Source organism: Astyanax mexicanus, chromosome 19 (assembly GCF_023375975.1).
Source record: "Astyanax mexicanus isolate ESR-SI-001 chromosome 19, AstMex3_surface, whole genome shotgun sequence".
Lineage (NCBI taxonomy): Eukaryota > Metazoa > Chordata > Actinopteri > Characiformes > Acestrorhamphidae > Astyanax > Astyanax mexicanus.
This window is the reverse complement of record NC_064426.1, coordinates 34,508,057-34,524,288: the sequence shown is the minus strand read 5'-3', so window position 1 is coordinate 34,524,288 and position 16,232 is coordinate 34,508,057. Positions and strand designations below refer to the sequence as shown.

At 35.1% G+C, this 16,232-nt stretch overlaps 1 protein-coding gene across 3 annotated transcripts; it reads right to left on the bottom strand.

Annotated features, from left to right (window-relative positions):
• Window positions 1–396: 396 nt before the first annotated feature.
• lat (linker for activation of T cells) lies at window positions 397–14,632 on the bottom strand. 3 transcript variants are annotated; one of them, XM_007234707.4, is made up of 14 exons: window positions 14,113–14,632; window positions 9,846–9,950; window positions 7,605–7,638; window positions 6,686–6,714; window positions 6,434–6,494; window positions 5,964–6,016; window positions 5,668–5,688; window positions 5,421–5,496; window positions 3,735–3,796; window positions 2,953–3,069; window positions 2,804–2,854; window positions 2,614–2,676; window positions 1,399–1,507; window positions 397–755 (listed from the first exon to the last, which is right to left on the bottom strand). In XM_007234707.4, the coding sequence occupies exons 2-13, from the start codon at window positions 9,946–9,948 to the stop codon at window positions 1,443–1,445; spliced, it is 735 nt and encodes a 244-aa protein (XP_007234769.1). In that variant the 5' UTR covers window positions 9,949–9,950; window positions 14,113–14,632; the 3' UTR covers window positions 397–755; window positions 1,399–1,442. The 3 variants fall into 3 exon arrangements, with proteins under 3 accessions (XP_007234769.1, XP_007234768.1, XP_015457167.1); XM_007234706.4 differs by having other exon boundaries at window positions 1,422–1,507; XM_015601681.3 differs by lacking the exon at window positions 1,399–1,507 and having other exon boundaries at window positions 14,113–14,631.
• Between the last annotated feature and the right edge of the window lie 1,600 nt (window positions 14,633–16,232).

The window sequence follows — 16,232 nt, the reverse complement described above, 5'->3', positions numbered from 1 at the left end:
ACATATCTGGCTATGCTGTTTTTGGTCTAAATGGGGATTTTTCTAAAATGCACTCCATGATAGAAAGTTTTGGGATCTTTTTCTGTGGTCTTAAGAACATTATGTAACACTAAGTTAATCATACTTTAATTTTAATAGCAATTTGAGTTTTAACATTGAGTTTTCTTGTAAAAACTGTAATAACATTGTGAATAACAGTAATTTAGCGTAAAAAATTATGTGATGTTGGGATATCTAGCTGCATTTCACACGTTGAATTTTTGTTCATATTGTGCACCCCTAGCATTATGTCCATTTGAACGCGTGGCAATTCCCTCCCAATTTTAAATTCATACAGCTGATTATGCAGTTCATATAAACAATTGCTTGATATTAATGAATTGACAGAAGCACAGCTTTGCTGGTGCACAATTTATTATAATATTATATAAACAAACAGCTGCAGGAAAGCACTATTTTACATGAAAGCCAATGATCAACAGATTTTACTGTAAATATGGAATTAAAAACAAACATTTGTACATGATAGAAGTCAGAAAATGAATTAAGTAATTGATAAAATAATATTCTCAGGTTATGTCAGCGAATCCTGTCCACAGGATGGAAGATGCAAACTATTTTGCTATCCTTACAGGACTTTTTTTTTTTCAGACGGTTTATTCCAGACAGTTTTAAACTCTCCTGCATGTATGCTGGTGGATATCTCATCTTGAGGCTTTTTCTCTGATGTCCTTAATGACCCAGGTTGATGGTAACTGAACAGAAAAGTAGAAAAAACAATACATAGCATTTGCATCAATAACAATATAATGTGCCTTTTGTTTCTGTAAAATAGTCTGTTTAAATTTCATACAAACATATTGTGATACATTTTTCAAAATGTATTTTGAATTAACAATTACAAATATAGAGAAATGTTAACTATTATTGCACAGCACATTTAATACAGTTACACAGCCATAACAGCTTGCACGACATAAAAAAATGCAAATATAAAGTGTTTAAACTGGGAATATATGGTCTCAGTGTAGTATGAAGTCTTATAAATATGATGAGTAGTCAAACGAATTTAAGAAAATGTGTCTTTTTGGTGAAATTATGAGGGACAATATTTTAATAATTACCCATTCATTATGTGAGCTTTCATTATTTTATTTTTTAAAATGTATTAAATATTTCTTATTAAAGTGTATATAAAAGTCTTACTAATTACTTTTTTTTTTTTACATGTTCTTCAAGTTAAAAAATATCTGATATTTTACCTCTGCTTTATAAGGTACATTTTTTAAATAGTTACCTTATTAAACATATTCTTCGACCACACTAACCTAGTGATGAATTAGGTGTAGGTATTAATGTGAGATTTTTGTCTTTCTAGCTGATCAAACACCTGCTCACCACAGTCTTCAGAGAGCACTTACTGCAAACCAGTGTTTATGCGGTTACTGCGGAAATGACGCGTCATCAGGGAAAATGAGGTCACCATGACAGAATCTTGACATTTCCACTAAAAGAAAGAAATAATGTAACAAATGCTTATCTCGTTGTCTGAGAGTATTTTTTTATTTAGCATTATTTAACTTGATACTCATGTAGTACTTTTTTAATGGTTTCCTGGAGATTGCTAGTTTACAGTATAGCAATGCTGACTAAGATGTGTTCAGAGTGCCATTACTGTGAGATACTGGTTAATACTGGTTATAAGCACATATGCGTTTGAATGTGTTTTCACTGCTTTTTAACAAAGCTGAACTTTTCTTTTGCCCACTTAAAGTCTTTTAATTTTCCTTAAAATTGTCACTGTGCCTTATAATTCGGTGCGTCTTATGTATGAATTTTATGTTGTAAGGAGCAGTAAAGCCACTCCGCTGAAGTGCAGCATTATACAGGAGTTTCAGTTTAGTTCTTGAACACCGAGGCTGCAGCAGTAATAGCACTGGCCGTTTTCCACAGGGCTAGCTCTTTTGATGTTCAGAGGTGAGTATTATCGTCCTGTAGCCTGCTGCTAACCCTGGCTAGCACTGCTGGAGCAGCATTAACATTACCCGCTAACCGCGCTAAGCGTTAGCTCTTTCACGTAGCCTGCACGTTTATCGTGTTAAAACAAGCTATGTGGGACCAACCGCTACTCAATATTACCCTGGCTTAGTGGTTGGCCGCTAGTGCTATAGCTGCTGCATCTGGAAATCTAAGCTTACTGTAAATAAACAGAAGCACTTTACTCACCCAAAAAAACTGTTTTCAGGAGAGAAATTTATGTAGATTAACATTCAGTGCTTGTTCGACTTTAAAATATATATTTTTTAAGAATTACAGTTTTTGTTTACTTAGGATAGCTTTACTTAACTTAGTTAACCCCACCACCACCCAGCGGCGAGACCTGCTGAATTAGAAGGAAAACATGGCGACACCCCTGTTCCAAACTAGTGTCGCATAATGCACCTTATAATCCAGTGCACCTTATGTATGAAAATAGAAGTTCACCGTGCACGTAATAATAAATTCCGCATATCTATTGTGGGTTATGTGGTTTGAACATGTAAAATGAATACATTTGCCTGGGTAAAAACACTGAATAATGAATAAAATCTGTTAAAAGAAATGGGGTCCTACTTTGGACAGGCGCGTTTACGTAGTCTGAGCTGTCATGTCCGTCACTGCTTCCATAGGATCCAACTAAGAAGCAAGAAACAATTACACACACACACACACACAGTAGGAATACAGTAGGAATAATAACTGATTAGATCTACAAGTTAGATGTACACTTAAATGCTGGAAAATTGTTAAGACAAAAACTTACCCGGGGTTTGGAAGTCTATGTTCGGCTGGTGTACATTGATGTACTGTTGGTCTGTGAACACGAGAGTAAACATATTAGCTTGTGTTTGTGTTGCATTCTAAGAGTATGTAAAGATTAATGTATTATTATATTGTCTGGCTATATCCTACCATCGTCATCATCATCATCATCATCATTATCATCATCATCGTCTTCATCACCAACAACATAAACATCGCCGTCTCTAGGTAAAACGTGAATCTCAGTGACGTTCTCATAATTTTGACCTGGAAAAGGAACACCAAAAACAGGCACACATAATGAACACTGGAGGACACCGGAGAGCTTCATTCAGTTCTAATTTCAGGCACTCTAATCAATGTTTTTGGGAACATTTCATGTTCCTAGGATGAAATAATACATTTCTAAGCTAAATGCATATACAAAGGATGACCAACTAGAGGACCAACACAAAATGTATTGTATTCAGAGCTTCTGTCTCTGACTAGGTGGGAGTAACTAATAGACTGTAGAAGTGGATGGATCTGTGCAACTTCACTGCACAACAAGGTGCCTGGCAACAAATTCAGTGATCAAAAATAGATTTTTTTTTCTGTTAGTGTCTAATAGATTGGACAGTGAGTAAACTGAGTTTTTAAAAACTCCAGCAGTGCTGCTGTGTCTGATCCACTCATACCAACAAAACACACACTAACACACTAACCCCCACTGTGTCAGTGTCACAGCAGTGCTGAGATGGCCCACCACCCACCTGTGATGGTCCTGTGGGGTCCTGAGCATTAAAAAAGAATGTGTAATTATAGAACTAAAAAGTGCCCCTATATCCTCAGTGGAGCTAAAAAATAAATAAATAATGGGTGTAGAAACAAGGATGTGGTCATCATTTTATGATACATATTGACTAATAATATGTCTCTCATATATTTTTTACCTGAATTTGCAGAAGAGGCCAGACTGTGCTGTGACTGGTGTGGGTCATCTGGTAACACATCCCTAAAACAACAAAACAGACACAAAAGCAGTATATTAGTCTTGTGATTTTAGAATTTATAAGTCAATGTTTACATTTAAGCATTTTCAAATTTCGATAAAATGAACTTTACAAAAGTCATATCTATATGCTAAAATAAATTAAATTTTAAAGTTTTACCAAATAAGTTTCCAAAATATTTTTAAGTATAGTATAAACATATTACCTCTTGCACCCCTACCTCCTCCCTGAGATTAATTTCTATTTCTCAAGTGGACTGATATTAGATTGCCATTCAGATTTGTTCAGAGTGCCATTATCATGAGGTAGTAGTACCAATAGAATGCCTCACAGCCAATCACAATGTGTGTTTGAAAATAACTCTAATTATATATCAGTTTGTTTAATTTAATATTTTGTTTAATATTTAAAGGTGTTTAATTACAATCTACTTAGTTTTACAAAGCTAAAAAAGCTTGTCCTGTTTGGCCAAGATATTGAATAATGAATAAAATTATTATTTTTTTAATTGTAATTTTTGTTGAGGATGACATTTTATTGCAGTATCAGTAATATGTTAGACCAATAGTAAAATATAATTGACCAAAGTATTTGGTTCCTAATATTCTCATTAAATTACTCTATAGGTAGAAATATAGATATTAGGGTTTAAATGTACTTCTGTAGATGTTGGAGTAGCATCTTAAGCATCTTAAGACTTAAAACATGTCTGGATAAAAAGGGAGTAAAGAGGCTTATATTAAAATGTAAGGAGTAGAAAGTTCAGATAATTGTGTGAAAATGTAAGGAGTGGAAGTAAAAAGTTGTCTGAAAAATAACTCCAGTAAAGTCTAGATAACCAAAATTTCTAATAAAATTAATAGGTTAACAAAGTATCTGTATTTTGTTAACTGACACCTGTGCAACACATCTGAACACTCACATATAACAGTGAGTTGTACTTACTTTTGCAGCATTAGGATATTTTTTTTCTTTGTAATTTGGATAAAGATAAAGAGACCTTTATACACTCACTACACTGTTTAGTGGCATCAAGCATGTCCTTGAACAGTCATAGTCACAACCTGCTGCTTCTGAGGTAAGGAGAAAATGTGTTTTATAATATAAGGTTAAAACGGTTGTCATACTTTATTGGGTCTGGAAGTGACTGGAAATTTTATCCAGCTAGCTAACTAGCTTAAAAAAAAAATATTTTGAAAAGGAGAAGGGCACACAGAGAGATATTATTTATTCATTTATTTATAAAAATATATATTTTTTGCCTTAGTTTTTTTTATTTGTTCAAAGAAAAATGTAAAAATCTGTTCAGAAATCAACCATTGCTGTACATAAAAAACTAGGGCTGATTTAACATATTTTGCTGCAGTAATATGATTTTGAAAAGGTTTAAAGACTTAAGTAATATTGGTTTTCTGTTAATTTGTTTTTAAATTAAATTAAATTAAATATTTTGTTCCCGTGCATTATGATCTCGTTCCCACGCTTTTAAAAGTAGTGTCCACGCCTTAGGATCTCATTCCCACACCTTAATAAGTCTTGGCCATGTTTTTTTTTTTTAGATTTCACCCAAAACCAAAATATAATTAATATTTTAGTGTTAAAGACTATACAGAAAAAAATACTTACAGATATTCAGGATCGTCTTGGTTCTTTTCAGGGGGAATCTCATAGCCAGGTCCATCATCAAAATCATCGTCTTCATCTATATACATAAAACATAAAAGAATTAAACATAATCAATCATGTGTTTTATGACACTGGTTGTGGATAAAGTGAATTTGTTTTATGATGGCTAGTGCTACTTGTTTTAGAAAATATACACATATACATTTTTGTCTATCTTTCATGGATTTTTAGCATTTATTGTACTTACTTTGGTTGACATAATCGCTACCTAAAAATAATAATAAAAAAAATAGTTAGGCACAGGTAAATGTCACACAACATTAGATTATAAACTAAACCTCCTGAATTGTGTCAATAAAAGATTAATTTTCATTGCATTTAAATTTTGTGTCTCTCCTTAAAACCTTACTTGAGCAGTAAGCCACTCAGGTTACTTGAACATTTTGAACATTTAGAACATTTAATTAAAACTAATGTGTGAAAGAAGTTAAAATTATGTTGTGTTACAGACCAATTTCTTCAAGGTGTTTGTAGTAAACTCACCATTAGAGGAAGGGCAAGCAGAATGCCGCCTGGGATCAGGCAACAATGGAGAACTGAAAGAAACAGACATAAATATGCTCAATATCAGGCCAACATCAGCACAATACAGATTTACAATTTTACAAAATTGGCTTTTAATGTAAGGTTTGCAGAGTTTGACTTGATACAGTAGAAACAGTGATTTTTTCAGCCTGCTATGCAATGTGCTTGCAAAGATCTCCATAAGGGGTGACTTCCATTACCACACTGACCCTCCTCCACTTTTGGCACAAGCAGCAAGCTAATTGGCTCTTTTTGTTGTAGGGAAGGCTTTAATTCAGAAACAAAATTTCAATGTTTACTCAAGGCACAATGCTGTTTTTTTGTTTTTTTTGTATATTTAGTTTTATCCACTCCAGTATTTCATGCATGTGTTCAGCATTAAGGTTTATGTATGTGTTTCTGCGGGTCTGTGTGTGTCCATGACTCACGTCACAAGCTGGTGTAGAGAAGTCTGAGTAGGGAGGGTAGTGGTTAAAGGATTCTCTGCATCTAAAGAGGAAATGGAGACATGTTACTAGTCTTATCATAATATTATTAACTTTTTTTATTTCTTTACAACTATTTTTATCATGACAGCAGAGATAATAACAGCAAAACATAGTAATTAACAAACTGTGTTTCTATAGGTGGTAAATACAGAAAGGAGTGTCTTGTTTTAAATGAGCAAATATTGTCTTTACGTGGGCGAATGACTGTAAATCCTTGGTTCCTGTAAGATCAGAGAGAAATACAATCTTAGAGATGACACCCATACTAAACCACACACAAACACACACACACACACACACACACACACACACACACACACACACACACACACACTGGCCATAAGCAGAGCTGACAGATCTCAGTAAAGAAATCATGTTGTGCAATATTAGACAGAATAAAAAAGGCAGGAAACTAGAAGCATATGTCAGCTTATTTTTTTTTATCTACAAACGAATAACAGTGAATTCGTTAACACACACTTCACAATCTGATTATAACTGTATTTATGAACTTTATTCAAGTAGTCATGTAAAAAGCATAGTCAGATATTTTAGATTAGAATAAGATATAAAAATCTTAAACGAGAAAATAGATAAAGAGAGCTGTGTTTTAACTCAGTGATTGTATTTCAAAGTCTGTACATGTGGTAAAAACAGACCCTGGTACTGGATATAAATGAGCAGTGTTTATAATATAGCACCTATGAGACAGTGACACTTCTGGGGCATCACTTGAGTTATATAACTTGACGTTTTATAAAAACATGGTGTCACCATTGGGTTTTAAGTGATGTTTACATTATGTAATTTTCTGTGAGATTATTGGCTGGTTGCAAAGCATAAATCAGATTATTAATCTGTTAACTCTAAGTTTTCCCATGTTCCCATTACCCAAGTTCATATAAACATGTTGATCTGATTACTGACAAACTCTAATCCTTTCTGCAGTATTCGGATTATGAAGTGCATGTAAACGCATTCAGTGGCCTCTAAAAGCACAAATGAACTGGATGACAGCATTTAACAGTTAACTATAGCAGGCCAGCAAAAGCAGAACTATGAGCTATGAATAGAAGCATAAAATCGTTATCGGATGAATTAATTTCCTTACAGTTGGCTGGACTGTTGATACTGCTGCGTGTACTCTAGGAAAATAAGGAGGAAAAACATTGATAGACAATGTTAAAACAGATTAAAAGAATTAAAAATGTTGCCACCGTTAAATAAAAACACCTTGTATATTTTTTCATTCATCATGATTTTTTTTTAATTATTAGTGACTTTGACTTCTACTAAGTGCATTTAGCTTCTTTATGTTGCACCCTTTGTTCACACATGTATGCAAATGCACATAAACAGCTCGTCAAAATTTCTCTGTGATTTTTTTTTATCAGGCACAGTATTTTAAGATACAGCCAAGCCAGATAATGATAAAAGAAGATAACTGAAACATAAATATTAAAAATATATAACCCAATATAAACAGCAGCCCCCTAGTTTAAGAAACACTGCTCTGGAATGATGGTACTCCATCCAATACTCTTGGACTTTGAGGATGAGTTGGTTATTTATTTGGGGATAAGGTGGTTGGTAGGTGATCATTCAACATGGAATGATGAACCTGACCTCATCAACATTCTTGTTGCTAAATGCAATCAAATCCTCACAGCAATGCTCCAAAATCTAGTTGAAAGCCCTCCCCAGACTCCCGCAAAAGCAGGATTTTTTTTTTAAACAGTTCATTTCAGAAGAAACAATGAATGAACAGATGTGCCAATATTTGTGTACACACTGTGTGTTTACACTACAAAGCCAACATTTTTATTCACCAAACTTTGTCATATGTATTGTTATTTTCAGTTATTATTCACTAATGTGTTGTATAATGTAGTCTAGATATTATTTTATTAACAGATGCCATTTTTTTCATTTATTTTATTTATTTAATGCTAATTCAGTTAACCAATAAAAAGTGGTATAAATTATGGTAAATAAATGTAAAATGTCATAAAAGAACTACGATATTTTTTAGATCTACTAATACTTAGAAATACACCTTATTCTATTATCACGAATTACATACTTTGTGCTACTTTATCTTAGAAAATTCCCTTACGGTAACACCACTTCATAGATTTTACCTGAAAAGTCTGGAGGCTAGATTTAGTAGATAGCCAGCATTTGTGGTTAAAGGTGTAGAATTCTTCCTCTCACATGATGCCACCAGTGCAGAGAGGGAGATAGCAGGCACATGGTTTCCTCTGAGACATGTGAGTGCAGCTAACTTGCTTGAACACACTTGAAGGAGAATGCATCTCCACTAACAGCTCCAGTGATGGGGTAGGCGGAAGGGTGGCCATTATGCTCTTGTTGGATATTGGCCAAAACATAGCTACGACATTGTCAGGGATCTTTTGATGTTGGGAGCAACACTAAGGGGCATGTGACTTCTCTTCATTTCAATTAGAAAATACACAAAAATACGGGTTTTACACTGTAGAGCCTACATTTGATCCAGTAGAGTTTAGTGGTACAACTTTAAAATAAGAGTACCTTTATAAAGGGTTTATAAATGGTTTACAATTAGTTTATTAATGATTACTAATAAGGTTGTAAATGCCCTAAAACTCTAATCATTTGTAACACATACGTAGAAAGGGCAACAATAGAGATGGCTGTGGGTTCACTATTTGGCAATTGTTGCCCTTTCTATGTATGTGTTATAACTGATTATTAATGATTTTAAGTCATTTACAACCTAATTAGTAACCATTAATAAACTAATTGTAAACCATTTATAAACAAGGTAGTCTTATTTTAAAGTGGTACCAGTTTAGTTTAGGAGCACTCGAGTGCTCCAACCTGTGACAGTCATCTATGTTGGCTGTGTCTCACTACACTTGACATAAGTTGGTTTAAAGAAGATCATGCATTGGCCATTAGCATTTTGTCAATTCAGCAAGTTGCAAGTGTTGGAAGTATTGTGTCGAATACCAACTTCCTGCCAGAATATGACTCCTTTCAAGCACATGTTCATGATGCAGCAGAATGAGAGTAATAGATTACCATCACATTATTTTATTTCTATTTAGAAATAAAGAGTTAATCTACAGTTACGGTAGATACAAGAATCATCAGTGTAACCAGCCACCCTCATAATGCTGTGTGGTGTTTTGGCACAACACCAGCATCAACTTCTTGTAACTGGAACCAAATTCTGAACCATCCAAAACTGTTTTCGCAACGCAACAAAAAACACTGATCCCACATTTTGAGTGGAACCATACATAACATCAGAGTTTTTCATTTAGTAGTGAAAGCGGATGCATGCCTAAGAGATATGTTATCTTACTTGTTTGGCTGTTTCCCTTGCAGTGTAGGCACAGACCGGTCAGGATGACGATTGACAGAAGAAAGAGTCCACCCACCACACTCAGTATTGCAGTGGAATCCATACCTGAGAAGTGACGACAGTTTTACTTAATTAGCTTGATAACATTAGCAAGTTAGCAAGTTTTATATGTGATCTACATATGGCTGACTTGCTAAATTACACACATTGGGTTTTTACCTCAGGATAAAGGTTTAGGCACTTATTTTATATTAGTTAAAATTACTCATGTGGGACGTGTTTGGGGAGGCTTCCTAGGAACCAGACAGTTTTGTCCATGGGTTTTATGTGTACCTCACATGTGAATATCAATGTTGGGCCCTATCAGGCTCATCAGGTGAAACATGGGCCCCATCTGGTTTGAACAATGTACATGGGGCCCAGCTAGCTCATGTTCCACATCATGTTGGCTGGGAAATACTGTCTTTAGCTTTAGAGAGCAGGTTTTTGCTGACATCTCCAAAACTGGAAGTAGCTAGCTAACTCGATGCCTTGCTGTCTACACTGTCCCAGAATGCAGGTAGTAATGAAGGTCTCTGTAACATATATTGTTGAATCATGAAGGCAGCAGTACGTACTGACATTGCCACATCTGTTTTCTACAGTTCACTGCTAGATTTGAGTGTTCATTTTTCATTAGTCATTAGCATTTCTGTCCAATAAAATTGAGAGCTGGATTACTAATTCTGATTTAGACATGTCCGGGGTAGTTCTTGCATCAGAATTCTGTCTTAGTAGCTTTTTTATGTTTCCATAATTATGTTCTTCTGCAACATTAATTGTATTATGAGTGACTCTTGGGTGTCTTTTCTGTAGCTTCAGTTTTGTAGAGTGGAGAAAACATGTCATAATAGTTAACTAGCAGCAAATAGTTACTTTTTCTATTAGTCTTAAAAATTACTTTGGGAGTTTGAAACATGCAATTAGCATGTGATTATTCAGCTGGCTCATCACATTTGCTGTATAGACAAATGCTAGGGGTGCCATGTATCTGTTAATTCAATTTCTACTATTTTTCAAAAATTTTTATTTATTTTAAATATCACTTCCAGTTGGTCAGGGACAGCTTTGATTTAGGAGGAGACATATAGGATGTTAGATAATGAGGATGGGCTTTAGAAATGTTCCCTCCCTTTTATACTGGCAAAAAAGGATATATACTATGTCAATCCTCATAACTCGATCGATCAAATAGTTTTTAATTAAATTTAATTAGCAAAATTAATTTGTTTGATTTTGCACTCATTGTTCTGGCAACTCTTTTGCAACTCTGGCAAATGTTCTTTACATTGTTTTAAACATTCACTCCAAATAAACCAATAAAACACCAAAAAATCATATCTTGGAATAAAACGTTTGACATAGGTTAAGAAGTTTTTTTTTTACTTCTCCTGTAAAGTTATCTTTAAAAACAAACAAACAAGGTGGTTTGTATAACAGTGATGATATACGTTTCATGTATTCCCTTAATTCCATAGTATTTTTCCTATCAATTCCATTAGATTAACACCATTTCCCTAATAATGACTAGTAATATTGTTTGCCTTGTGCTGCCATACGCATGCATAAGACTGTGGTGTTCTGTTCTTTTTATTGCCTAATATATCACCTGTCAGTAGGGTGCTAATGTTATGGCTGATCGATGCTTAATATTAGTATTAGTTTTTTGTTACAACATTTCTCAACATAATATTATTCCTCTAAAAATGTAAATGTATATAAGCATTATTATAGCTTTGTTTCTAGCTCATTCTGCTTATTAACACAACTTAGCAGAACATGAGGTGTGCGTAAAAGATACAGCTTGCCCCATGGCGAGTTATTAAAAAGTGTGATACATTAAAACAGCCATGTTGTCTAAACCTGAACCTCAAAAAAACCTAAATTAAAGTCATATAATTAAAATAAGTAAACATACATACATACATCAATTACGTGTTATTTTTCTTAATTAAGGTGTGCCTAACTGTATGGCACATACTGTATACAGTCTTTTATCAGATTTATCAGATCTTTTGAGATCGGCTATCAAATTCTTGTAGCTACAGCCAAAACCTAACAAATGCTGTTACTCGTTATCACTGTACTAGCAATAAGACTGATTACTGCATTTTATTTTAGCGTAAAATCTCAAATAGCGAAATCATTTTGAAATACAAAGAGCTATATTCACTATATTGAATTGTACGTCACGTTAAATAACCATCTGAATATTTAACAATTTATTTGCATGGAATTATTATTTTTTTTCATATTTAAACAAAACCCTAAGATTGAACTAGGGCTGGACAACAATTTAGTATGCCAATATATATTTCATTATATGTCACTATAGAAAAATAATGATATAAATGAGGCACATTGATTTTTCTGAAGTTTTTTTGTAGGTACAGATATCTATTATGGGCATTCTTGGTCATCTTATTTAGTGGCATTCATATTGTTCATATTGGTATCTCAATTGTATTGCATTGATCGAAATAAAAAAAATAAATGTATAGAAATTATATTGTATAATAAAGTGCTGAAACATATTTTGTTTGAACTATTCTGGTAACCCATGATTGCGTATATCTTATTATGACCCTTTTTATTGAACAAAACATGAAATAAACAAAACATCCGTCTTTCAGAGGAAAATGTTTCGAATTACACTTCAGCACTTCATGCTTTATCTGACTGATTCATCTCATTTGACATCAGCAGGGCTGCACAGAAACACCAAAAACATATATTCACACCCTTTACTGCTGTGTATGTCTATCTGTGTGTGTGTGTGTGTGTGTGTGTGTGTGTGTGTGTGTGTGTGTATGTGAATATGTGTGTCTGTGTGGTTGCATTTGCTGCCAGGAAACGGATTTCCTGTATTTTGCAGTTAGATGAGAAAAAGGCGAGAGAGAAAAAGTCACATTTTAAGAGGCTAAGTGGGCCTAGGCATCTCTTCACACCTCTACACTCTCTCTCAATCACCACCTCCATCCCCTCTAAACCCTAATCTCCCAAGCCCACAGCATACACACCTCAGTTACAGGCCGGCGCATCCTCACACTCCTTCTCACAAACTCTCAAAACCTACACACTACAACCTACATGAAATACCAGCCGAAGCTAAACCCAAAGCTGCACCTACATTAAGGTTAATGCTGAGGTGTCAGCATGCCATCATATGAAGAATAGTGACAAACCAAGCAAAAAGCAAAAGTGTATACAACCTGTTCATACGCCTGCATAAATCAATGAACTAATTAATAAAAATCCTATAAATACAGGTTTAAATATAGCACTTTATATATACATTTGATTTCACTTCTCTTTTTCAGAGTGAACGATAAGACAAAGAAGGAAGGAAAGTGTGAATGTGAGGTTTCCTCTAGAGACCAATCTGTGGTTTACATTATGAGACCATTTGACCACTGGGTAAAGAGGGCGCCTAAGTACTTTAGCATTAGGACCCCAAACATCACAAACATCATGGGCTAAAATAAAGCCAGCCGAAAACAAGATGGAGCCTGAAGAGGGGCAGGAAAATGGCGAGATGATCATAATCGTCAAGGACAAGATATATTTTGACATGGTTTGGTTTTGTGCTGGACAATTTTTACTTTAATTCATTTGGTTCATTGGTATGACTTAATTTTGATTAATGATATTTTTTGTGATTGTACAATTTTACAAATAGAAGCTGCCGCTGAGCATCTCTACAGCCTGGAACAGAAGAAAGGCTTGTGCTTTTGAACAGAAACCTGTAATGTAAGATTTTTCCCATTTTTAATTATTTGTTAACTGAAATATAATGGTTATTTCTGCACATTGTTGTAATATATGAAGGCTTGATAATTTGACTCCATATTGACAATATTTATTGTATTTTAAAGCTGTAAAGGATGCTATCGGTTAATATTTTGGCAGCGCTACATATTAACAAGGAATAAAAGTTACAGTTGTTATGTTAGAACTGAAACAAATCAAAATCACACTCATGATTGCTTATAAATGTTTATAATTCTGGCTTCTGGATGAACTTACAGGCATCTACAAATCTTGTTCTTGGAGGAGTAGCTCATTTTTACATGCAGCATAATGTTGCCAAAAATTAGCATTTAGCTGATGAGCAAATCTTTTTATTTTTATCATAAAAAATGGTGGATATCTGCCTTTATACATTGTAAAATAGCAACAATTGATATTATTGACTTTATAAGGAAAAATACATATAGAATACACATACCTGCACAAAAGCAGCGACTGCCAGTCAAGTTTCAGATCCAAAGTGGTGGGCCAGTCCACACACACTCATACACACTAACACACACACACACGTCACTGACCAAATCACACCTTGCTCACGCCACCTTAGGTTTCGCCATCTTGGATAACCTACAGCTCTAGTCCCTCACTCTCCGTCTTCCGTCGTCTCTGCCCTAAACCCAAACCTAGGCCCCTGCCCTCCCTCCCTCTCTCTCTCTCTCTGTCTCTCTATCTGCCTTCACTTCAGGCCTCAAAATCATCCAAACTCACTGGATGATTGTCATTGTCTAGCCAAAAGCTGCTGTCCGACCAGATAAGAGCCTTAGGGAACTAGGCCATCCCTCACTAACTTTTTCTTTCTTTATCTTTCCTGTGCCTGCTCTCGCTCTCTTTTCAGCCTCTCTCTCTCTTTCTCTCTCTCCTCATAGGCCCGTTCTGAATGGCGTCGACTCAGCCTCCCCCTCTAGTCTCTAAGCTCATCTCTCCCTCTCTGTGGTTTCTCGCTCATGACCTGCCTACAATTCCGAGATTCTGCTCTTCTATCTACACTCTGCACCTTTGCTTGCTTCCCTTGGCCTTTGAGACATCTTGTACCTTTTGAAGTGATATTTAATATGTGACCCTGCCTGGTAAAGGTCTCAAGTCTTGGTGTAAGTCAGCGCCGTAAGATGCAGACCATATTTCGTTGCTGTCCAATGAAAACCAACGTATCAAATTTTGAGGAATTCTTAGTTTACTACATAATTTGAACACACAAACTTTCCCTTACACTGTGTGAAATTTTCTTGATGAATGGACCAATAGCAAGTCTCCAAAATGCCCTGTAATAACTGACTTTTTAAAGTTAAGAAGGATTTTCTTTTTCCTTTAAAGTTGCTGTTTTGGAGATACATATTTTTTATTTCAGTTGTGAAGAGCCCTGTTGAACGTGGCTTGTGACTCATGCCCGGACAAAACAATGCTAAGAGAGTTGTGGTGTAACGGCAGGCCCATTAAAGGTGGAAAGGCTATATGAATATTTCCAATAGCAAAAAAGCAAAAGAAGCAAATGTTCCATAGCCATGCCTCTGTAATGTGTGCAGCATGTAGTTTTGCACTGTCATGTTAAAAAAAAAGGCTGTAGATGCCCCTGGAAAATATATCGTCTGTTGTTGATTACAGTCTTGGTGGTTCTTTCTGTCTTTGGTCCAGATGACACAGCATCCATTTCTTATCAAAAAGATCTGAAAAACTGATTTGTATTTGTGTGATGGACCATCACAGGTCCCTCCAAGCCCAGAGAAGTTGGTATCTGTTTTGCACAGAAAAATTGACATTTTCCCCAATTCCTTGAATGATTTAATGATGTCAGAAATAAGCAAATCTCTCCCAGACTTTGCAGTTTTAAGCCCTTCAACCGTCCTAACTTTTTTCTGAAATTCAGGAATGGATATTAATAAATGGAATAAAGTTAAGCAGACCAAACATAAAATATCTTGGATTCATATCGTCTGCTATAAAATAAAATTCAAAGTAAACATAAGACGTATTGAAGCTTTTTAAATCGTTCTGCATTTTCCATGCTGTCCCAACTTTTTCTGCTTCGGAGTTGAAAAAGAAGATCCACTGACGAGAATCAATCGGAAGGCTGTTTGGGGTTAACAGCAATCTCAGACTGCAGTTCAGTTGTGACCCCTTCATCTCGCCTCCCACGCACATGGCATTTAGCTGTGAAATATGTACATGTACACACATACACACACACACACACTGCCATCTGAGGGTACAGCACTTCGCCTTTGGGCGGTCGAGCTGTTTTCAGTTTTGCATGTTGCGAGACTGATTTGCAGTATAGTGAGAAATGTACCGATTCTGTCTCTCCCACCTACAAACAGGAAACCACAGCAACTGAAGACATCACTCATCAGTCAGGGAGTTAGAAAGAGAGAAAGATAGAGAGGTAAAGAGAGGCAGAGAGAGGTAGAGATAAGTATGGGAAATAACAGAAAGTGACGGAGAGTGACAGTTAAGGATAGAGGGGAAAAAACAAAATATTACTAAGTGAGATGATTAAGAACCAAAGTAATGCAAGGATTGTTATAACAACAGAAGTAGTAGTTG